The following is a 23,834-nucleotide window of genomic DNA, read 5'->3' on the forward strand; positions in this document are numbered from 1 at the left end:
CAAACTAAGTTCTCTTGAATTTCCAAAAGAATTACTCATTATTCTATTATTCTGGCAATAAAAATCCATGTTAATGTAATTCGTATATTTCCCTGTGTCATAAGCAGAGCTCACAAAATCTATCGGCCTTCATATTTCCAGATTAGGAATTCTGATATTGTCTGCCTTGATGTGGATACTTCTCCTTCCTTTTGTCAGAAAATGTCTAGGCTCTTTTTGTTGTCCTTGAAGTGTGGTCACCAGGATGTGCATCATTTCAGGTGTGGATGCCCCACTGTTTCATATGTGATAGATACGTTTTACTTTCCATATAATCATCAGTATCACAAAAAACTGTTTCTCAGGGACTGATTTACCGTAATTCTATGTTCATTGCCTGAGTCACAGACAATTGAGAAATATTATATAGTACAGTTGTACTTTGAGCAAGTACTCAGTCCTGTAATACACTTACAGGAAAATTGTGAGTTTATCATTGATAGCTTTGTCTGACAATAGCCCCAGGATTGTTCATCCTATAAACTCTAAGACCTGTAAAACCCTTGTAAAAACTTGACTCCAGCAAGGCCTTTTTCTTCATTAAAAAAAAAAAAATGGTTAGGTTACTGGGTGTACTCTGTATTTTCCTTCATTTCTGCTTTTATCATTTTGGATTTCTAATTTCAATATTCATTCTTTGTATCCTTACATTCTTGAATTACATTTTTATAGAGTGAATCATGTTATAGTCTAGCTTCTGCTTCTACTCTGAAAGCCATGGACAGAGCGTGTCAAATAGTGGCATTCTTTTAGAAAGAGCCCCACAGTAAATGATTATGAGGTTATATCATGGCCCTGTGTCTACTGCTATGCCCATAACACAACTATTCCTCTGGCCCCTGACTTAGGTCATAATGGCATTCTGCTGTCTCCTCAGAATTCTTTGTCTTTGGCCTGTCACCTCTGTCCTTTTGTTTAGTTCTGGTAAGTTTGTAGGCCTAATGTTCTCTTACTGTACCCCACTTGGAGTGGGAAGTACAGCACATTTTCCTACTTATTGGTATGTTGGCTATAGCCACTACAAAGCTCAGACGATTATTTTTCAATTTCTTTACCCCATTTTATGGAAATTTTCTCCTTTGGTGTTGTATTATAAGTGGAACTGGAAACTTCTCCCGTGATTAGATAGTCTAAGAAATCCTTCCTGTACAAAGTGAATACTTCTGCAAGACTGATGGGCTATAGACTAACAGACTGTGCATTCCTTAAGAGATGGAATTCACCTATGTATGCCTCAGCATCTAGCCCAGTATCCACTAATTAGTAGGCACCAAACAAATGTTTGGATGAATGATTGAGGGGGAGTTAAAGCATACATTGAGAACATAAGGACCAGGTCTTTTAGAGTCCTTTTTGTTTGTCTAAGCTTCAGCCTATCGTCTTTAAAAAGTTAGTGGCAGAAGTAGAGTTGGTATTTTTCTGGTCATCAGAATTGCCCAGGGGAAGGCAGTAGAGCTTAACAAAAGTACAGACTCCTGTGTTGATTCCTTGAGTTGGAATATCTAGAGGAAGACCAGGAATCTTTATTTTTCATAACAGGACAATGCAGCTAGTTTGCACTGAACCAGATAACCTCTAATTCCTTTTCAGCAATAATATTCTTTGGTTCAAATATTAACTAGCTGATAATGGATTTTTTTTTTTTTTTTTTTACTAAACTCCTTCTGTCTTCCCTTTTTGTCATCCTCATTCAGTGTCTGCTGAGCCAGTCAGTGATTTCTTCAACAGAGAAGCTCCCCTCCCGAGGCTCTAGGCACTTGAGGCTCACACCTATTCCCCTTGTGGATGAGATGACCTCATCGGCTCTGGTCAATATTAATCCCTTTACGCCAGAGTCCTATAGAAAACAATTCCTTCAATCCAATGGCAAGAGGAAAGCCCGAAGAGATCTGTAAGTGTACTGTTGCCTCTAACTTTTGAGAACTGATCTTACTATGGTCAAGTAGAAGGAAGAGTGTAAAAGTAAGATTAGGAACAAGAACTCTATTTGAATGCAGTTCACACATCCCCTCCTTCCTAAATGTTAATGTGGATTTGTGACCTGCTTTTGGCACAGAGATTCCAGCATATCCCCATTCTGAAGTGTACTGTGAGGGGCCTTCTCTATAAAAGAATAGGTCAGAGTAAGCCATAGACCGCTGACTTCCATTAGCAAGTTGAATGAGCTACAGAATTGCATTTAGGAGGTCTCCTCTGGTTAACAGAAGGCTAGCCCCGGGGAACGTGTAGCTCACCCTTTAAGGTCTAGCTCACCCTTTACTACTGCTTCAAGTCTAGCTTGTGTGACTTGGGGCTATGGAGCAAGGATTTGAACTTTTCCACAGGTGATGGCAGATCGGCTACTGAGAAAAAAGATAGTGTTGCTTTTGGAGGTGCTAAGAATGGAAAGCCAAATTGCATGCTCCACAAAGCCGCTGAATGGTAGAAATTGTCCAGATGAGGATTGTGCAGATTACTCAGGGACATTTCTTGACCATGTCTCTTCAAGGCTTCCTTTTTACAGAATGGAAGTGCCTCTAAAATGGGTCAGTCATTTGTGTTCATATGTACTCAGCTAAATAAATGCACAGCTAACCATGTGAAGTACACAGAGCATTTAATGTTAGGTTGAGATATTTCTTTTGGAATCAGTGACTCTGTATTAACCAGCTTTGTGGCCAGAATAGGTTGTCTCCGTACTATCTCCTGGATCTTAAGTAAATGGAACTTTAGCACAAGTACACAGGCCCACTCTTGTTACCCAGAATTGGTTTTAGCTCTTGAGGATTCTTTACAAACCATCAGAATTAATGGACTCACCTCTCACTGCAGCTAGCCAGAAAACACCATTAATTTGAATTTCCTGCAATGAAAGTGGGGATACTTGAGTAACATCTCTCAGTGCTTCTGCGAAAGTACTTTTCTCCCTTCCTTATTGTGGTGTTGTTATTTTATGAAGTATTAGAATGTACTATTAAACTTAAGTCACAAAGGTCCAGCATCAGTTTGTTTCCATGAGTGTTATGTCATCCTCCATTTGCCATTTCTACCCTGTACTTCTGCAGAAGAAAAATCTAGAGCTGGCTGATGTAGTAATTGAAATCTTGCTTAGAGATCCTGAATGCAAGTGCTCAGGCCAAAGAGAGGGTCTGTCAGAGACTTCGGCTGAAAATCTCTTAGCCAGTGTGAGAGCTTATTCTGCTACACCGATGGTCTGCCTGCGAACCTAGTGCAAGGCCAGGTTCAGGGGAGGTGGGTGTTGGAGGGGAAGTGAGGCAGGGAAGAGTGCTTAGTGTCACATGTTCTGTGCACTCTCTCCTCCACTCTTCAGCACTGCTCTGTTTGCCTAGAACCCCACTCCTGCCCCTTAGCAGATTCCTACTCATTCTTGGAAACTTAGCTTGGAAACTCATTCTCTTTTGGGAAAGACTTTTATTCGTGACATCATGATTTGGGTGCTGCCTATAGTATCCCTTGATATCTTGTTCATTTCCTAGTGTCTTATGTTGAAATTTTCTATTTATCCCTGTCCCCAAATAAAAACTGAAGGGGAAAAGGAATGGTCTTATTCACTCTTAGAGCCCCAGAACCTAGTATAGTATCAAGCTCTATACTGCTAATCCTACATCGATATCATTTCTTTTTGTTATTCTTTTTTTAAGTGGGGAAGCTGGTCCAGGGGAAAGCGATGTAGAACCAGGGCTGCCTGCCAAGGTGAGCACAGTTCTCTGTTCCAGCTGTCATGACTCTGTCACTTCGTCCTATCACCTCTCTCTCTCCCCCCACCCCCACCCCTAACTTCATAGATTTACAAATGTGCCTTGCAACTGAATTTATCTGGACTCTTCATCAGGGTCTATATTCTTTGCTTAGTTCTTACTTTATCAGACAGTGTCTGACCTGCATATTGCTGAATCATTACCTTGGAGTGTTTTTAAATTAATGGCTACTGCTTCTATCTTTGATTTCGGGAAAAATTCTATATTCATGGAGGTACAGAAGTGAAGGGAAAATTCAAGATATTTAAGGCCCCCCAAAATGGAAAAACAGGACAGAGAAAAATGGCATAAAGCTGGAAGTTTAAATGTAAAATTTTAGCTCTTAAATGTGTCTGTACCTATTGATTTTTAAATAGTGTTCACAACTTTTGATGTAGCATCCCTCATTTTATAACCTAGCCTAAGAAAATAATACTATAAATGTTATCAGCAGAGATGTGTACCGCAGCCTTAACTGTAATAGCCAAAAAAAAAAAAACCCAAAAAGCAAAAAACCACACCCTCCTAAATGTCCAATAAAAATATGGCCAAATAAATTATATTTTAAAGTGGAATTTTAAATTGCCATTAAGATGTTTATAACATGAAAACGTGCCTATGTTCAATATTCAGTATACAAGAGGGGGAGGGCTTGAGGTTGGGGACTGATGTGGATAGTAAGCTGGCTTATTTGGTGTCTGAGATGGGGCTGGGAAGGTATAGTGGGTGAGCAATTGGTAGAAGGCCTTGAAGCCTCTGACCAGAAGTTTGGCTTCCTTGCGGGAGATAATTAGGTGTGTCTGATTCTATGGTATCATTTTGCAAAAACGATTACTGTTTTTAAAAATTTTTTTTAATGCTTATTCATTTTTGAGAGACAGAGATAGAACGTGAGTGGGGGAGGGGCAGAGAGAGAGGGAGACACAGAACCCGAAGCAGGCTCCAGGCTTCTGAGCTGTCAGCACAGAGCCTGACATGGGGCTCGAACCTATGGACCGTGAGATCATGACCTGAGCTGAAGTCGGATGCTCAACCGACTGGGCCACCCAGGCGCCCCAACGATTACTATTTTTGATTACAAAATTTGTTACCATTTGAAGAGATGGAGAGAGGGCTGGTAGCTGTAGAAACTCCAGGTATGGAGAAAAGAGAACTTGAGATTGGCCAAAGGCAATGAAAAATCTAGATCTTGGTAATGGAGACTGATTGGCATTGTTTGTTGAAATGAAGAGGTAGTTGGAGTCAAGAAGGCTTAAACTCAAAGCTAGATGAAAAAATTCTTGCTAATGGGGACATTGAAAAATCAGGACTTCTTGGAGATAAATCAGTTCAGATTGAGATTCATATAAATTTGTGGAGATTTTCTGTCATCTTAGCTATCATTTACTGAGAATTTACTGTGTGCTTGGCTTTGAACTAAGTTACACACACAGGCACACATGCACACGTCTTCTCATGTGATACTTAAAAAGAACCCGGAAGAGTAGTTGCTATCATCCTCACTTTACTTTAGATGAGAAACCTAATAAAGGAGTTCAGTGATGTGTCTAGGGTTACTTACTAGCTGGGCAACAGGTGACAGTGCTAGTGAGCCAGGAAGCTGAGATCCTAAGCTATACCTGAGCTATACCTGAGCTTATAAACTGAGGTAATCGATCCGCTAATTTTGTTCTCCAGACTAAGATTTTTGAGGAGGCAAATTGAACACAAATAAGTTTACTCAACTTGAGATGAAAGTATTAGCAGCCAGAGTGTGAGACAAGTAGACAGGAGTCAGAGGGTGGTGTCCTTCCCCCCGCTACCCCTTAACATGTTCCACCCAGATCCCAGCCATTCTCTCAGCTGAGGACAGTAGCTCTTCTGTGAGCAGGTGTGTCCCCTCTAAAAACATAATGAGAAGAAGAATATTCCAGACAACAGAAATAACCTAGAAAAAGACCTAACCTATTAAAAGATGCCAGTACATCACTCACAGGTGGAATTTAAGATACAAAACAGATGAACATAAGGGAAGGGAAGCAAAAATAATATAAAAACAGGGAGGGGGACAAAATATAAGAGACTCTTAAATACAGAGAGCAAACTGAGGGTTGCTGTAGTGGTTGTAGGTGAAGAGATAGGCTAAATGGGCAAGGGGCATTAAGGAGGACACTTGATGGGATGAGCACTGGGTGTTATACATAGGGGATGAATCACTGGAATCTACTCCTGAAATCATTATTGAACTATATGCTGACTAACTTGGATGTAAATTAAAAAATAAAATAAAAATTTAAAAACCCCCAAAGAAATTTAAAAAACATTAAACAATGCAAGTACAGAGTTGTATAGATGGTTATAAAGAGTACAAAGAAAGTAGTCGGCAATTGGGAGGTTCTTGCTACTATGAATACTGACACAGAGAGGTACTTGGGTGGCTCAGTCGGTTGAGCATCCGACTTCAGCTCAGGTCATGATCTCACAGTTTGTGAGTTCGAACCCTGTGATGCAGGCTCTGTGCTGACTGCTTGCTCAGAGCCTGGAGCCTGCTTCAGATTCTATGTCTCCTCCTCTCTCTGTCCCTCCCGTGCTTGAGCTCTGCCTCTCAAAAATAAACAAATTAAAAAAAAATACACAGAGACAAAATCCAATAGATTTGCTTTGAAAGTCTTTTTGAAAACTTAGAGAAATTTAGGAATATGCCTTAAATTTATTGCTCGTAATATGTTAGAATTATTTTAATTTTTTAATAAAATATTTCAGAGATGTGTTCTACGAGAAACCAACATGGCTTCCCGCTACGAGAAAGAATTCTTGGAGGTAGAAAAAATTGGAGTTGGTGAATTTGGTACAGTGTACAAGTGTATTAAGAGGCTGGATGGATGTGTTTATGCAATAAAACGTTCCATGAAACCTTTTGCAGGATCATCAAATGAGTAAGTACCTTTGAAATGTACTAGAAGTATAAACTTGGATTTGGAAAGTTGTTTCTTGTTAAAACATTTCATTTTGTTTATTTGTTTATTTATAGACAGAGACAGCATGAATTGGGGAGGGGATTGAGGGGGGTAGAGAGAGAATCCCAAGCAGGCTCCAGGCTGCCAGCACAGAGCCTCATGAGATCATGACCTGAGCTGAAACCAAGAATTGAACACTTAACTGACTGAGCCATCCAGGTGCCCCAAAACATTTTAAATAATGGCACTGATGTCATTAAAAACCTACCCATTGCTACCCCCTCCATTGTATGTGGTCTCACATTTATAACTTTTCTGAATTTTCCAAGTCAGAGATAAGTTATTTCCTAAAATGTACCATTATCATTTGGGAACAATCATGTTGCGTTTTTTTCATGGTTCTTGAGGCTTTTACTACTGGTCTTACTGCTTTTTCTTAAATGAATAGATTTATGGATTTTCTTCCTGTTTCATTCATTAGAAATATTGCCAAGTAGGAAGTTAATGTTAACTCATTGGTTATCTCCACTTTGTATTAACAATGAATTCATTACTAAATTCATTATGACTATTGAAATCAATGTTTTGAAGACTACAAGTGAGAAATTAAGAAAAATTTAAATTTCATTCTCAGAACTAATTGTTCAAAAGTTCTTCCTTTTACAAGGAAAACAAATATTTCCAGATTCAGCCAATGTATTTTGTGAACTGTGGGGATGTAATGCTTAATTTGCTGAATCTGAAATTATGGGCCTTAGAATTCTTCATTTTTATACTGAAATTCATCTAGTACCACATGCTACTTTTTTGTGTTGGATTTCCTATTCCATAATGAATCATGAATATTGGCAGTCCCCAAGACTGTCCCTATGACTATATCATATTGGCTGAGTGCAATATTATGACTTTCTAGCCTTCACAGAGAAGACAGAGGACCCATCACAATATCCTTCATCAAGTCTATGGTGGGCCTCTTGTTAAGCCCATCAATATATTTTTTTAAATTGTGATACAGTGAAATTAAGACTCAAAGCATGTCTGCCATTGATATAATAGCAACCCAAGACTCCTCTTTACATATGCCATGTTCAATGAAAACAAACAAACAAACAAACAAACAAACACCATGGATGACCAAGGTTCTGGTCTTAGGTCTACTATCACCAGCTTGACTTTGGGCTAGTCACTGAGCTTTCTAAAGCCTTCATCCTTGCCACTATATCTTACTGAGTAGTCATGACAATTAAATGAGGTAAAATAGTAAGCAAGCAATGAGCACTCAACGTTCTGCCACTGTTAATAATGCCTCATATCATGGAGCACTTGGGTGGCTCATTGGTTAAGCGTCTGACTTTGGCTCCGGTCATGATCTCACAGTCTGTGGGTTCAAGCCCCACGTTGGACTCTGTGTTGACAGTGCAGAGCCTGGATGGAGCCTGCTTCCAATTCTGTGTCTCCTTCTCTCTCTGCCCCTTCCCTGCTTGCTCTCTCTCTCTCTTTCTCAAAAAGAAATAAACATTGAAAAAAAAATAACGCCTCATATCTTGTCTTTGAGAAACATTTGTGTGTATATTGATTCATTTTTCTTGATGCTTGTCTGTCTGTTAGGAGTTTGGCTTTGCATGAAGTTTACGCTCATGCAGTGCTTGGGCATCATCCCCATGTGGTACGTTACTACTCCGCATGGGCAGAAGATGACCACATGATCATTCAGAATGAATACTGCAACGGTAAGTATATGGACTATCATGGTGGAGAGGGAGATGAACTTTTAGTCCCCAGGAAAAAAATCTTTGCCTCCCCCTTGTAGTTTATGCCACGTGTAGCAGAGTCCTACTTAAAAAGTCTGTACTACAGTTTTGCTTGGAACCAGAGAGCAGGAGACACGAAGTTGCATTGAAAAGGAATTTCAGGTTTATACTATTTCATATTTTTTTCAGAGCTGATGTGTGGCTGACACCCAGAAGCTATTAATCCCCTCACACTTTACTCAATACTTAGAAACCTTTACCCCACTGGTTTGAATGGTAAATCATCCTCCTCTTACCATTTCCTAGGTATTCTTAGAGAAGCAAGTCATACTCTATACCATTTTGGGGGAGCGGGTGGTAAACTTACACAGCCAACTTTTGATTAATTTTCAAGCGGATTCCTGACTTTGAGGATTGTTACCTTTGAGGCTTAGTGTTCTCACCAGAGGAAGAGCATGGGGTGAGCGCTGGGAATGAAACGCAGTGACTTCAGATTATTCTCGCAGGTCTTTCAGGACCACACATACACAAATAACTGGTCAAACTTTTTTTCTGGGCTACTTACATCGCAAAATGTAGTCCTTTGGCCTAACGTATTTCTACTCTGTGATTAAAGGGGTGACCTAGCGGTATCTTTACATATTATTATTCTCAGATATTTTTCATCAAAATGTTCAGTGGTAAAATAGGAAAATGCTCCCAAATTAAATAGAAGCTTGACATCCTTTTACGAGTGGTGATCTATATTCTGGCCATGGCAATATTGGATAATGGCACCCCTCTCAAACCTGCTCCCCTCCCCCACAACATGTACACCTATGCTGAAGTTTCTCTAATAGCACAGTCTTTGAGTAATTTTAGTAGCCACCAGATAGCCCTGAGTATGTAAGCACAGCCTGACTTTTGAGGACAGTTGACAAAACTTTATCATTATATCTACAAGCAGGTTAAGTAAACAATATTATGAAACACTAGAAACAGAAAACAGCACACATATGATGCAAATTAATGGCATTTCTCTTACTGTTTCCTTAGAGCCTGATTTCCTTGTAGTCTTAACTGTGAACTTTTTTTTCCTCTAAAAAGGGAAAATCCCTTTTTCTAATAGTCTCTTCAGGATAAAAAATGGACCCTTTCCTTGTGATTGAGATGTTGAGACTTTTCTTCCTAATTCCTCCTTACTGTAACCTGAGATTCCCTATTCTTGCCCTTCCCATCCCCCAAGATTGGTTTTATTTTCATGACTTTCAACTACTAACAAAGATAATGGCAAGTCATAAAAATTAACCAAGAAAGTCAAACAAAACAAATTTAACCTGATTTAGGGCATTTTAAAGATTTCAAATGTTCGAAAAAGAATAAGGTGGAGTGATGGTTCTTGTTACAAGTCCTCTTCTAGTTCTTTGCAACATTTGAATACCTTCTACAGGCATGTCATTCTGTTAAGTTCTAGGGTGAGCTGTACCAGAGAGTGAGAAAAGTCTTTTGAGGAGCTTTATTCCACTTGCTCGCTTACAGTGAATCCACATGAGACCATTTGGTGCAAAACCAGGTGGTACAGCTATGGATAAAAAGCATTCAGAGAAGACGAATTTGAGCAAGAGGCAGCACAGTGTGGTGGGATGGGCCTGGGCTTTAAAGTCAGGCAGGAGTGGGTCTAAAACCCAGCTATACTGCATACCAGTTATGTGATCTCTGGGATGTCAATCCCACTGAGTAAAGAGATAGTAATATCTACTTAGGAGATAGTAATACTTCTTATTTTGAAAAATCGGAATAACCTACATCAAATGCTAGCACATCGTCAAAACCTGATAGAGATTGAGAACTCAGAAACAGTTGTTACTAGAGTAGCCCAAGAAAATCTCAAAAAGGAGGTAAGACTTGAAAGAGACTTTGCAGAAGGATTACCAGAGTTTAAGGAAGAGCAAAGAAGACATCTATTAGAGGAACAGCAAGCAGGCAAAGGGCATGACATTGGGGATGGGTCTGACCTAGCAGATGGTAAGGAGACTGATGGGACTAAGGTGACCCTATAACAGGAAGTAAGATCAGCAGAGTCAAGTGTGGGAGGAATACAGAGGGCTTTTGGATGTTTCCAGGCAGCAGATTTTCAAGAAGATGTGATAGATGAAGAGGAATCATTGTCTGTTTGCCATGGTGGTCCACTAACTTCACTGTGTCCTTGCCAATTAAAATGTAGTTCTGATTTATCAAAATGTAATTCACATACATTGCTTTCAAATGTGAACTGATCACGGAAAATAAAGCACACCCTTATACTTGTCTTGTTTGTAGTTATGGATAATCCATGTTGAGACTCTGCCCTGTGGCTCTAAATAAAGGAGAGTTAAGTCCAAAGTATTTGAAAGGTAGCAGAGTAGCTAGTGCCTGATTCCTTCTACTCCTTTCTCCTTCTATCCTCTGTCTCTCCCTCTTTCTCACCTCTTCCTCCTCATGCCTGCCACCCTTAGCTCTGTACCCCCAGCCTGTCAAAGCAGTCAGGCTAGAGCATGTAGAGTTATGGTTTACTCAGATTATAAATTGGATGTTTTAGATAATGTACATCATAACTAGCAGAGACCAGCAGTTAACTGATTTCCCCTACTGTCCCTCCTAAATTCTAAACCAATCAAATGTTCCTTCTTCCACCCTCACCCTTGCCAAGATCCCCTACCCGTCACCTGTGGGTCAGCCTCTGAAATCTGAAGGCTTTCCAGCAGTAGATCGATTGTGCAACCACCAGGATTCCAAACTATTCAGGATGGAACGATTAACCTCTCGCTAGAGGCAGTATTTTCTTGTGACGTCTTCTGTCACTGAAGTTTTACAGAGCGTGCTCCCCTTGTTCTAGTGATGTGGTACCCAGAAGTCTGCACCATCTGTGGAACACCATATATTGGTTATATTTTCCCACCAAACAAGGAATAACTTTACCAGCAGGAAAATATGCTTGTGTTGTAGAGAGCAACATAAAATCAAGATTTTGAGAATACAAATGTACGAACAGAATATCCTGTTGGTCTGCTGTTTACATTTCAGTGTTGGAAGGCATTTGCTATTTGTTTTAGTGTCTGTCAGGTTTCATAAGCAGACAGAAAAACATAGATCTGTTTTTCTTAAGTTTCCTTTTTCCCTCAGCCAAGTGGGGGAAATATCTTTATTTTATCTAAAGAAAAGAATTTGGCAACTCATCTCACCAAGATGGTTTGAGAAGAGCTGTCCAGGGGCTGGCTGTTTCCTCCTAGGGCACAATCCTGTCAGTTACAGTATTATCTCCAGATGGCATCTTGGGTTATGGAGTTAAGGCTCCGGTATAGCTGAGATTAGGAGGGATGAGGTTTATCGTTCATTCAGTATTGCTCTGTCTATACACACAGACTTCCTTAACACTGTTTGGCAAAGAACAGTTAATTATGCTCCTCGATAAGAGGGAGACCATCGGCTTTAGCTGTAGCAAAATAAAGATATCCTGATACCTTTGCATAAATGCTCTCCAGTAACTTTTACTGTTGTTTTATTACTTGGCTAACCTGAATATTACCTGCAGGGCTTCTAAGCTAAGTAATTAAAAGTGCTGCTGGCACTGGTCTAGTTACCCTTACTAAACACCCGTAGCTCTCCAGGAATCAGCAATATCTCTGCTTATAATCTAGAAGACCACATTAAAAGGTTGCTAAGTGCCGCTAGGGTGCTTCTTTCTTCGCATACCTTTTATGGGCTCCTTGTCTTTGTCTTTCCTTTGCCTCTGTTGCCAGGATAGACCTTCAGTCCAGAATATGTGCAGAGTGCATGCGAGACCTTGAGAAAGTGAGGCTGGATAAGATGGGGATCTCGGATGAACACCCAGTCTAGCGGGAAATGAATTCCAGTAGACATGGGGGCCTTGGATACAGGCTTCCTTCTCTTTGGCACACCTCACAACTTCATCTGCAAACAGACTTGAGGTGGCTTTGGTCTTAATAAGCTTCAACATACTCTTCCTTTCTAGCTAAGGCCATCTATAGAACATACAATCTTTTTTTAAGAAGATTCCCAGGAAAAAGACACACCCTTTACTTTAGCCCTCTTTGTGTTTCTGGAAAGGGCTGAAACTCTTCTTCCTTCTTAACTGAATTATTTTAACATGAAAGATCAATCTTTTTTTTTTCAACGTTTATTTATTTTTGGGACAGAGAGAGACAGAGCATGAACGGGGGAGGGGCAGAGAGAGAGGGAGACACAGAATCAGAAACAGGCTCCAGGCTCTGAGCCATCAGCCCAGAGCCCGACGCGGGGCTCGAACTCACGGACCGCGAGATCGTGACCTGGCTGAAGTCGGACGCTTAACTGACTGCGCCACCCAGGCGCCCCGAAAGATCAATCTTTAAACTGAATACTACATAGGATACTTTAAAATATGGATTTCCTAAAAACCATTAGTATCTTAGATCCTGTTGTTCTGACACATACTTGAGGGCTGGAGTTCTAACTGCCAGGGAGACCCAGGACTCTACAATTTAACTGAAGAGGCTGCCAATGAATGCAGATTAACAACATAAAGGGTTCAGAAGCATTCTAAATCCTTAGGATGGGGCACCCAAGATCGGCAGTGGCGGGGGATGGGGGGGTCACATGAGTCCAGACCTTATTTTTTACTGATAACAATGATAAACTAAGAGTCTATAGTGGATGTGCAAATACTGTGGCTCAAAAAGGATTTAGGTGTATATTGAAGTTAAACTTCAAACTCATTACATTAAAGTTACTAGTGGCCTATAATTACTAGCTGGACTCTGAACTAATCATCAATGCTAATAGCAGCCATCTGTCCAGGCTTGATTGGCCTTCTGCTTAATAATCAGGTAACACTTTTAAAATGTTAGTTGGGGCAGGGCATACTCAAGGCAATGTCACCACATACTGGATACCTGGGCTACGGCACTTTATTTTTTTCTTTCAAAGTCCTGTAATTCTTTCCAATATGTCTGTGGTATAGACAGACAGGGAGGCAGATATTACTGTTATCTAGACAATAATCTAGATTTGTTGGACTGAACTCATTCATGAGGAATTTACTGAATGTTTACTATGCTTCCATCTATTAAGATTCATACCTTTTCTCCATTCTGTGGGGCTGCTCTCTGTTGTTCTTTCCTAGGTGGGAGTTTGCAGGCTGCTATATCTGAAAACACAAAGTCTGGCGATCATTTCCAAGAGCCGAAACTCAAGGACATCCTTCTGCAGATTTCCCTTGGGCTTAAGTACATCCACAACTCTGGCATGGTGCATCTGGACATCAAACCTAGTCAGTATGGCTCCCCTCTGCTCCTTTGGCCAGATTTAGTTCTTTCCCCACTGTGTCAGAATTGTTGTCTGTGTACCTACTAAGTGTTGAAGATGCGGTTTTCTGGCAAAATTTCTTTCTTTCATGTGTTTCCCTGAAAATCTTAGTCAAACAGCTTTATCCATGCCCCCCGTCCAGGGTCAGGGGACAGAGAAAAGACTTTTTCCCAGGTAGTAAAGCCAAAGTATGAAAATATTGGCTACATCCTGAATGTGTTCGACTGCTGTTGTATATACTCTTTCTAATTCAGCACCGACTAAAGTGAACAGAAATCAATGGTTTTGACACTCAATAATGTGAAACTCAGAGAAATGTTACCATCTTCAGGGGCTTCTTTCTTTGTTTTGAAGCCACCAGCCTCTTCAGAGGATGGGGTGTGTCTGAGGTCAGTTTCACTTAAAATAGGTATTCTTAACCACTGAGTTGTTCAGAGATTCCATGGAAGATAAGAAACCTTGGTAGTCTTGTTACACGAACTCAGAAGAGGAGGAAAGGAGGGTGGCCAAAATGTCAAATACAGAAAAGACTCTTTGGGGGTAAAAAAGCTTAGGAGTCATTACTTACATTAATTCTGTATTTATTTAGGTAACATCTTCATTTGTCATAAGATGCAAAGTGATTCTCCTGTAGCCCCAGAAGAGATTGAAAATGAAGCTGATTGGTTTCTCTCTGCCAATGTGATATATAAAATTGGTGAGTCTGCCTTAAATCCTGACCTGTATATTATCATCCTACAAAATTTATACTGATGAATCCCATTTATTCCAGTTTTAAAGACATGCTTGTAAAGGGCTCTGTTTCTTTTTCTTCTTCTTCTTTTCTTTTCTTTTTTTTAGGTGACTTGGGTCACGTGACATCAATAAACGAACCAAAGGTAGAGGAGGGAGATAGTCGCTTCCTGGCTAATGAGATTTTACACGAGGTAAAGATCAGGCAAGCAGAGGGCATTTTATAATTCACTGAATCCTTTGACTCTCAAATGAAGGTTCACAGAACAAGAAATGAAAAGTATATATTTATAATTAAACTTTACATTATCTCTTTTCCTATTCAGAATTGAGACTGAGGATAAGAAAGAAATTAAAAAAAAAAAAAGCACGAGCAAAGCTGGTTCAATCATGGATTAATCACTGGTTTTACTGTTCTTTATAAAGTTCCTTTACTGTTTCTAGTCTTTCTTAGACTTCCTAAACTCATGAATTCCCTAGTAGAAAGGAAGCCTTTATTGGTTCAACCCATCTTTATCAGGCTATCATCCTTTTGATAGCACCACCAGCTCTGGTGAAATGAGCTTTGGTTATTGTCTACCTTCCAGGATGTCTGCAGAGTCAGGGCTAGGAAGGATTTAACTCCTTCCAGGATGATCACATCTGCGACCAGTTAATCTATGCTTGGAGTCTCTTTGAGCCTGACAGAACAAAATGACGCTAAGATTCTGCCTTAAACTCGTCAGGGCACAGCGGTGTGAATCAGGTGGATTTGCACCGTATCCTTTGTCTTCTCTAGAAATAAACCACTAGCCACACCAGATGTGACCTTGCCCATTGTGTCTGTTTAAGCTCCTACGTACTCAGTAATCTCTCTCACCCGTTGTCCTGATCTACACTCAATTCACTTAGCAAACTAACTGGCTTTCCCGTCTTCTGTTTTGAAGGATTATCGGCACCTTCCCAAGGCAGACATATTTGCCTTGGGATTAACAATTGCAGTGGCTGCCGGAGCAGAGTCGTTACCCAGCAATGGTGCCATGTGGCATCATATCCGTGAGGGTAACCTTCCAGACCTTCCTCAGGAACTCTCAGAAGAATTTTGCATTCTACTCAAGGTGGCATCTCTTATGAGATCAAGAGAAGATAGAAATGTCTATTTTTAAAAAATGTAATGGCCAGGAGGTGGGGAAAGAGGAAAGCAGATGCTGGTAGTGCCACTGACAGAGGAAAAAAGGAATCATGATCCCGAAGACCAGGAAAGACATAGATAGGACAGACCGAAAGTTTCTCAAGAAAACTTAGAGGATATCATAAAGCCTTTTATATTCCAGTTTAAAATCCTGTTACATTTTTTTTTTTCTCTGTCCTTCCCAACAACACTGTTAAGGTGGGAAATTCAGGAAACCAAGGCTCAGAGCAGTTCCTGGACTTGTATTCTCATCTTTGATAATTGATTCACTCTAAAATCAAACTTAGGTCTTTTTGCTCTTAATTTAGGGTTTTAACTGTTGTCACTGAAGTGGTGAGACTACAAAAAAATTTTGAATTTTGAGTGTATAGAAGAAAACATAAGCTACCTTATTGATGAATGACGGACACCACCACCAATCACATGCACTATTAGAAAAAGGCATAATGTCAGTTCAGGAATTTATGTGTTACTTGAACTCCATGGTATCTGAGTATGTGGAGGGACAAGGAAAGGAAGCTGTTATGTTGAAACAGAGGTACAAAAAAATACACTGTTGAGAAGTTTAGAATTATACTAAGAAAAAAAAATGTATACATAAGACTTCATGGCTTAAAGAACAGGATTGGTTAGAATTCCTAAAACAGCTTTAGAGACATCTACTCTTGGCGATTAAATGTAAGTTTCATAGTTCACCTGAAAACTTGAAATTTAGTTACAAACTTGTCTTCTTCCGAATAGGCAAACCTTGCTCACAGTGGACTTTAGTGCAAGCCTAATCATCTATTTCTATGTGTGAATTGCTCTTAGACTTAGTTGATCCATACTGAGTACTTCAGTGCTGGCCCAGTGTGCTAATAATACATGTATGTTAATTCATGTAATTCTCACAATACTCCAGTAGGTGAATGTTGTTCTCCCAAATATCAAAAAAGGGGAAGTGAGTTTCAGCAAAGTTAAGTGACTTGCTCAAGGCTACTTAGTAAATGGTGGAGCTGCCTCTGAACATTGGTTCCCAAATGGAAGGTTCAGTGTTTTCTCCATTATACAACATTGCTAATTGCTGTAAACAATTAGCTATTTTCTACTGTATTCAAGCCATTTTAGGTTACAGACACCCTTTACCTGAAGATGAATGCTGTAGGAATACGGCCATGGTGGGGTAGCCTTAGTTTTAAGTGAAAAGGAGCATATTGTGGTAGAAAGCAAACTGAACTAGGAGTTGGGTGACCTCGGTTTTAGTCTTGGTCCCATCAGTAACTTGAACAAGCCACTTTTTATCTCAGGACCTCAGTGTCTTCCCATTTAAAATTAAGGCATTAGATTGGTTAATCACCCAACCAGCTCCAAAATAGGATACTTAAAGGCAGGTCAAAGGTGTGGATGACTGATGCAGAGTGTAGAGAAGATCCTCCCATCTTCGGTGGAGCTAAGTTCTCACTTATTTCTTCCCCCGCAAAGTTAAAAGCAGTTTCACAAAACTCCCCAGCAGAGGTTGGGCGCAGCTGGCTTGGGTAGGGAGATTCTCCCAGCAGTGAAGAAGCTTCTATTTCCTTCCTTTTGGTCTAACACCAACAGAACATGATCCACCCTGACCCAAGGGAGAGACCGTCTGCAGCAGCTCTGGCCAGAAGTCGAGTTCTCCGGCCCTCCCTTGGGAAAGCAGAAGAGCTCCAGCATCAGCTTAACTTGGAAAAGTTCAAGACAGCCACACTGGAAAGGTAGAGGTTTTTTTGAGTAAGCTCTAGGCCCAATGTGGACTTGAACTCACAACCTTGAGATCGAGACTTGCACGGGCACCTCTGGAAAGGTAGATTTTGGATGCTGGAGTTTAGAAAGAATCTCTTTGTGTACTATGTACAGTGATATGACTGCTCTGGTGTGTCTTCTCTGGACTCAAGTGGAACCCAACATTAAAATACATAGGCCCCTCTTCACAAAGATATGAGCAGCATGAGGCCCTTTGTAGCCTGGGGCTGGGAGACTGTGATTAGACTCCTTGAGAGAGAAAATTCCCATTAATGCAAAGGAAGCAAAGTGAGGAATACAAGGAAATACAACCAGCAAAGAACTCTTAGTGGGATGCTGTGTGACAATTAGGGGTTCAAGTAACTGGTGAATGATCACCCAGTGAAGATACCTATAGTTAAGGTCGGAAGAGACCCATTTAACAAATCCATTACATTTCAAGGGCAGGCAGACACATTGTCTTGGTACATGTTAAGAAGTATTTCTCCAATCCAAAGGAAGCAGTCTGATCACATATTCACGTAAGCTTGTATTCACACATGCATTCATTAATCTATTCTTTCATTAAACAAATGGGAATTAATTAATTAGATAGGATGGGGTTAGTATAAAGGTCAGGCACTGGTGTTTGAGCAGAGTTCTGAAGGCATTTTTAAGTGATTATTGCATACGTTATGCACTGCTGGAAATATAAAAGATGAAAAATGGTCCTTGTTTGAAATAAACTTAGAAATCCAACTTCTTTTGGATATACAATCCATCTTGAAATGATAAACTTTAAAAGTCCCCCAAGTGATTTTTTGGCAATGTTGTGGAGACACCAAGCCTTTAGTCAGGGATTCTTGCGAATAAGCAACTTGATATTTTTTTGCTCTAGTTTTGGATTCCATTTTTCCTAGCTAATAAATAAAATAAAAATACTTATATTCTTATATATACGTATATATATTCACATATATGTTTGTATTATGTATGTAAGTGTAGTGTGCACCTTCTGTGAAAACCAGCTATGGAGGCACAGGTGACTGTCGTTAGACATCACAGTAATGGGGGCCTACCACAGAGATGGGGCAGATGCCTTCTTGAAATTATCTAGACCAAGGATTGGAAACTTTTCTGGAAGGAGCTAGAGAGTAAATATTTTATGCTTTGTGGGGCATACTATCTTTGCTGCAGTGACTCAGCTCTGTTGTAGTAATGTGAAAGCAGCCACAGACAATACATAAACAAATGGGTATGGCTGAGTTCCAACGAACAGGTGGTGGGCCAGATTCGACCCATGCGTTGTGCTTCACAGACCCCTGCAGTTTTCATATATAGCCAGTAGGGTTGTTTCCTTATTTAAAATTTTTTTCATGTTTTCTTTCTTTCTTTCCTTTTAAAATGTTTTGTTTTAATTCCAGTTAGTTAACAGTGTCAGATATTAGTTTCAGGTGTACAATATAAGTAATTTAACACTTCCATACATCACCCTGTGCTCATTGAGACAAGAGTACTATTTAACCCCCATCATCTTTTTGACCCATTCCCTTACCACCTGATAACCATCAGTTTGTTCTCTATAATTAAGAGTCCGTTTCTCGGTTTGTTTCTCTCTTATTTTTTCCCTTTGCTGCTTTGTTATGTTTCTTAAATTTTACATGAGTGAAATCATATGGTATTTATCTTTCTCTGACTGACTTATTTCACTTAGCATTATACCATCTAGCTCCATTCATATTGTCACAAATGGCAAGATTTTATTCCTTTTTATGGTTGAATAATATTCCAATATATATATATATATATATATATATATATATATATATATATATATATATATATATATACCACATCTTCTTTATTCATTCATTTATCAATGGATACTTGGACTGCTCCCATAATTTGGCTATTGTAGATAGTGCTGCTATAAATATAGGGGGCATGTACCCCTTTCAATTGGTGTTCTTGTATTCTTCGGGTAAATACCTAGTAATGCAATTGCTGAGTCATAAGGTAGTTCTATTTTTAACTTTTTGAGGAACCTCCATACTGTATTTTAGAGTGGCTGCACCAATTTGCATTCCCACCAACAGTGCAAGAAAGTTCCTTTTTCTCCACACCCTCACCAACATTTATTTCCTGTATTTTTGATTTTAGCCATTCTGACTGGTGTGAGGTGATGTCTCATTGTAGGTTTGATTTGCATTTCCCTGATAAGTGATGATGAGCATGTTTTAATTAGTCTGTTGGCCATCTGGATGTCTTCTTTGGAGAAATGTCTGTTCACATCTTCTGCCCATTTTTAAATGGAATATTTGTTTTTGGGGTGTTGACTCCTATTCTTTATATATTTTTGAAATATATAAATCCTTTATCAGATATGTAATTTGCAAATACCTTCTCCTATTCAGTAGGTTGCCTTTCAGTTTTGTTGATCATTTCCTTCATTGTGCAGATGCTTTTTATTTTGATGAAGTCCCAATAGTTTATTTTTGCTTTTGTTTCCGTTGCCCCAGGAGACCTATCTAGTAAGAAGTTGCTATGGTTGATGTCAAAGAAGTTACTGCCTGTGTTCTCTTCTAGGATTGTTATGGTTTCAGGTCTCAAATTTAGGTCCTTAATCCATTTCAAATTTATTTTTGCGTATGGTGTAATAGGTGGTCCAGTTTCATTCTTTTGAATGTTCTGTCCAGTTTTCCCATTACCATTTGTTGAAGAGACTGTCTTTTTCCCATTGGATATTCTCTCCTGCTTTGTTGAAGATTAACTGACCATATAATTTTGGGCTTATTTCTGCATTTTCCATTCTGTTCCATTGACTTGTGTGTCTATTTTTATGCCGGTATCATACTGTTTTAATTACTATAGTTTTGTGATATAACTTGAAATCTGGAATTGTGATGCCTCCAGATTTTCTTTTCTTTTGCTTTGGCTATTTGGGGTCTTCTGTGGTTCCATACAAATCTTAGGATTCTCTGTTATAGTTCTGTGAAAAATGAAAAAATGTGAAAAATGTGAAATATTTAACAGTATTTGTTCTTCCAATCCATGGGCATGGAATGTGTTTCCATTTCTTTGTGTTGTCTTCAATTTCTTTCATCACTGTTTTATAGTTTTCAGAGTAAAGATCTTTCACCTCTTTGGTTAGGTTTATTCCTAGGTATCTTATGGTTTTTGATGCAATTTAAATGGGATCAATTCCTTGATTTCTCTTTCTGTTGCTTCATTGTTGGTGTATAGAAATGCAACAAATTTCTGCATATTGATTTTGTATCCTGTGACTTTACTGACTTTGTTTATCAGTTCTGGCGTGTTTTTTTTTTGTTTGTTTGTTTTTGTTTTTGTTTTTGTTTTGGTGGCATCCTTCAGGTTTTCTATATAGAGTATCATGGTATCATGTCATATGCAAATAGTACAAGTTTTACTTCTTCCTTACTGATTTGGATTCCTTTTATTTCTTTTTGTTGTCTGATTGCTGTGGCTAGGACTTCTTGTACTATGTTAAATAAAAATGGTGAGAGTGGACATCCTTGTTTTGTTCCTGATCTTAGGGGGAGAGCTCTCAGTTTTTTCCCATTAAAGATGATGTTAACGGTGGTTTTCCACTGATGGCCTTTATTATGTTGAGATATGTTGCCTTTAAACTTTGTTGAGGGTTTTTACCATGATCGATGTTGTACTTTGTCAAGTGCTTTTTCTGCATTTACTGAAAGGATCATATGGTACTTACCCTTTCTCTTACTGATGTGATATATCTCATTGATTGATTTGCAAATACTGAACCACCCTCACAACCCAGGAATAAATCTCACTTGATTGTGGTGAATGATTTTTTTAATGTATTGTTGAATTTGTTTTGCTAGTATTTAACTGGGAATTTTTGCCTCTATGTTAGAGATACTGGCTTATAGTCCTTTTTAGTGGTGTCTTTATCTGGTTTTTATTTTTTAAAATTTTAAACATCCTTTATATCCCAATCAGTAGGATTTAAGAAACCTAATCTGGCACGTGTCGTGGCATGTGTGTACTAGCTATTTTTAAAGATAATCACAGGAGCTAAGTTTCTCTTCCGTGTATAGCTCAGGCTTGCTTCTATAAATACTGAAATAAAAAGAAAAATCTATATGTTGGTTTTGATATTCTCTTTAATTTAGGATCAAGTAATATGTTTTTTCCCCTTTTAATTGCCAGGGAACTGAGAGAAGCTCAGCAGGCCTGTTCCCCCCAGGAAGAACATGGTGACCCTGGGGTCTCTGGGACCCCCACAGGACCAAGAAGCACCAAACGCCTGGTGGGAGGAAAAAGTGCAAAGTCTTCCAGCTTCACCTGTGGGAAGTCTTCCCCATAAGAACTCCCTTCACACCAACCCTCCTTCTGACTTATAGCTTCCAGAAATAGATATTGACTGCGTCCATCTTCCTCTTACAAATGGGGAGATTAACCAACTTGAATGCCCAAAGATTTCAAAAGCTACTCATAATTTAGCATTCACTGCCAAGATCCTAAAGCTAGTAAGCCTCGTATTAGTGGTGGTGCCAGGTACAATCATGGGCAGCCATTTCTCTTCTCGGTTATATTCCCAAGGCCACGTCACCACGGTCACGTTTCACATTCATGCCTAATGGGAAAGCATGTGTCTCTGAACTAAACAAGAGGGAGCAAGGCCCTCGGCACAGCCTGTGGACTGCGGGGCTGTGGTAGCTGACTGCCTCCCAAGGAACAGGACGCTCCCTGCATGTAGAAAGGGGTATAATTTTGTTTTGAGTTGAGGTTAACAGCTTATAATAAAATGTGCATGTATTTCAACAATGCTTCTCAGGGTAAATTCTGGCATTCCTAAAAGAATTCTCAGCCACTTTGAGCAAGTGATTTTCCTGCTCTATTCTTTTAGTGAAGACCATCCCTTATTCTGGTATTATATTTATTAAAAAAGTGACTTCACCATTCTGTGAGGTGGGCAGAAATAAGACTAGAGAACTTGTAATTTCTGAACTGGCTATTAACTTATGGTACAAACCGCTGGGTAAAGGGTTTGAGGAAAATGTAGTGTGGCTGTTCTCCTTCAAACTGTTTGCCCTAATCCAGTTATGACTGGTTTTGATTTTCTGGGGGTCACCAATTTCTTCTTGGTTTTTATCAGAATTTGGCTTTGTTTCCTATGATTTTATCATATTTTAATTGAAATTCTTTTCTCTGTATATATTTTTAAAGGAATGGAACATTTGTAAATAAAGGTTTTTATCTTGTCCAAAGCCAAATATGGGTGAAGCACTCTTCTTTGTGACATGTAATTAACAAAGAGTGAAATTTCTGTTGGAAATCATTTCATGAGTAGATAGGTGAATCAGTAGGTTGGTAGTAACAGGTCTTGGCTGCAAGGCCCAGATTTGTGGACCCCAAAGCTAATAATGGTCAAGCTCTGATATATAAAATAATGTTGGTCATAAAGGCACTGATAACTTCTAGTGTGTCCTACTAATAAAGGTAGCTTGTTAATGGTTTGCAGGCTTTTTTTTTTTTTTTTTTTTTTTGCTGCCTTACATCCTTCTTTCCCTTGCATTTTAAAAAGCAAATTAAGAAATTTTTAAAAACTGAATAAACCATCATACCATTATTTCTTCTGTCTTGGAGTTGCAATTATTTCCATGCAGTTAAGTGGGGTAAATTGCTGTGTATTGCCCATTGCCATTTAAAGAAATCTAATCTTTATTCAAGGTTTTTAAATGGAGTTAATGTATCTCTTGCTTCTCTGACCCTGGCCATATCCCTTGCAGTATAGTGTGGGGTCAACTACAATTTGTGATTTAGAAAAAGGTATATTATTATGAATATGCAATGCATAGACCAGAGTTCTTCTCAGCACTGATAAGTAGAACTATCAAGGTCTATAGCCCCTCCTCTACCCTGTTCCTCAGAGCCCCTGTTAGCACCTGAATGGCCTGGATGGGGGAAGGAGGACGAGGGGGGGCGGTTTCCACAGCACCACAAAGCTACTAAATCAGCAGGTAGTTGCATAGACACTGCTGAGTGTGAGTGGGACTGGGTCTTCACTGGGCTAGCGATTTAATCCCTTCCAGTTCAGTCGGAGGTTTAAGTTTACCCCTTGCCTCAGTAAGAAGCTGCATTCTCAGTCCTGAAGTTCTGTTTCCGCACAGAGATCACAAGATAACCTGGGGAACTAATGATCAAGTATTAACATCATTGCACTGCCAATATTAAAGTTAAATATTTTAGGATATAAATATGGTGCTTTACTATAGATATTCTTTTATTTTATTTTTTATTTTTATTTATTTATTTATTATATATTTATTTATTTTCAATATATGAAGTTTATTGTCGAATTGGTTTCCATACAACACCCAATGCTCATCCCAAAAGGTGCCCTCCTCAATACCCATCACCCATCCTCCCC

General features: G+C 39.3%; 1 protein-coding gene across 3 annotated transcripts in view; it reads left to right on the forward strand.

Moving 5' to 3' along the window:
- Positions 1–23,009, forward strand: part of WEE2 (WEE2 oocyte meiosis inhibiting kinase) — a 29,063-nt gene extending 6,054 nt beyond the window's left edge. Inside the window, exons 2-11 of one of the 3 annotated variants that reach the window (XM_023250639.2) lie at positions 1,734–1,930; positions 3,681–3,732; positions 6,519–6,691; positions 8,321–8,442; positions 13,604–13,750; positions 14,375–14,482; positions 14,626–14,711; positions 15,444–15,614; positions 17,267–17,409; positions 21,611–22,995. In XM_023250639.2, the coding sequence (XP_023106407.2) occupies positions 1,734–1,930; positions 3,681–3,732; positions 6,519–6,691; positions 8,321–8,442; positions 13,604–13,750; positions 14,375–14,482; positions 14,626–14,711; positions 15,444–15,614; positions 17,267–17,409; positions 21,611–21,767 (1,356 nt within the window). In that variant the 3' untranslated portion in view covers positions 21,768–22,995. Of the gene's footprint in view, positions 1–1,733; positions 1,931–3,680; positions 3,733–6,518; positions 6,692–8,320; positions 8,443–13,603; positions 13,751–14,374; positions 14,483–14,625; positions 14,712–15,443; positions 15,615–17,266; positions 17,410–21,610 lie in introns of all 3 variants that reach the window. The other 2 variants (XM_023250640.2, XM_045052863.1) reach the window with 2 other exon arrangements.
- The last annotated feature ends 825 nt before the right edge of the window (positions 23,010–23,834 follow it).

The sequence above is a fragment of the Felis catus genome, chromosome A2 (assembly GCF_018350175.1).
Source record: "Felis catus isolate Fca126 chromosome A2, F.catus_Fca126_mat1.0, whole genome shotgun sequence".
NCBI classification, from domain to species: Eukaryota; Metazoa; Chordata; class Mammalia; order Carnivora; family Felidae; genus Felis; species Felis catus.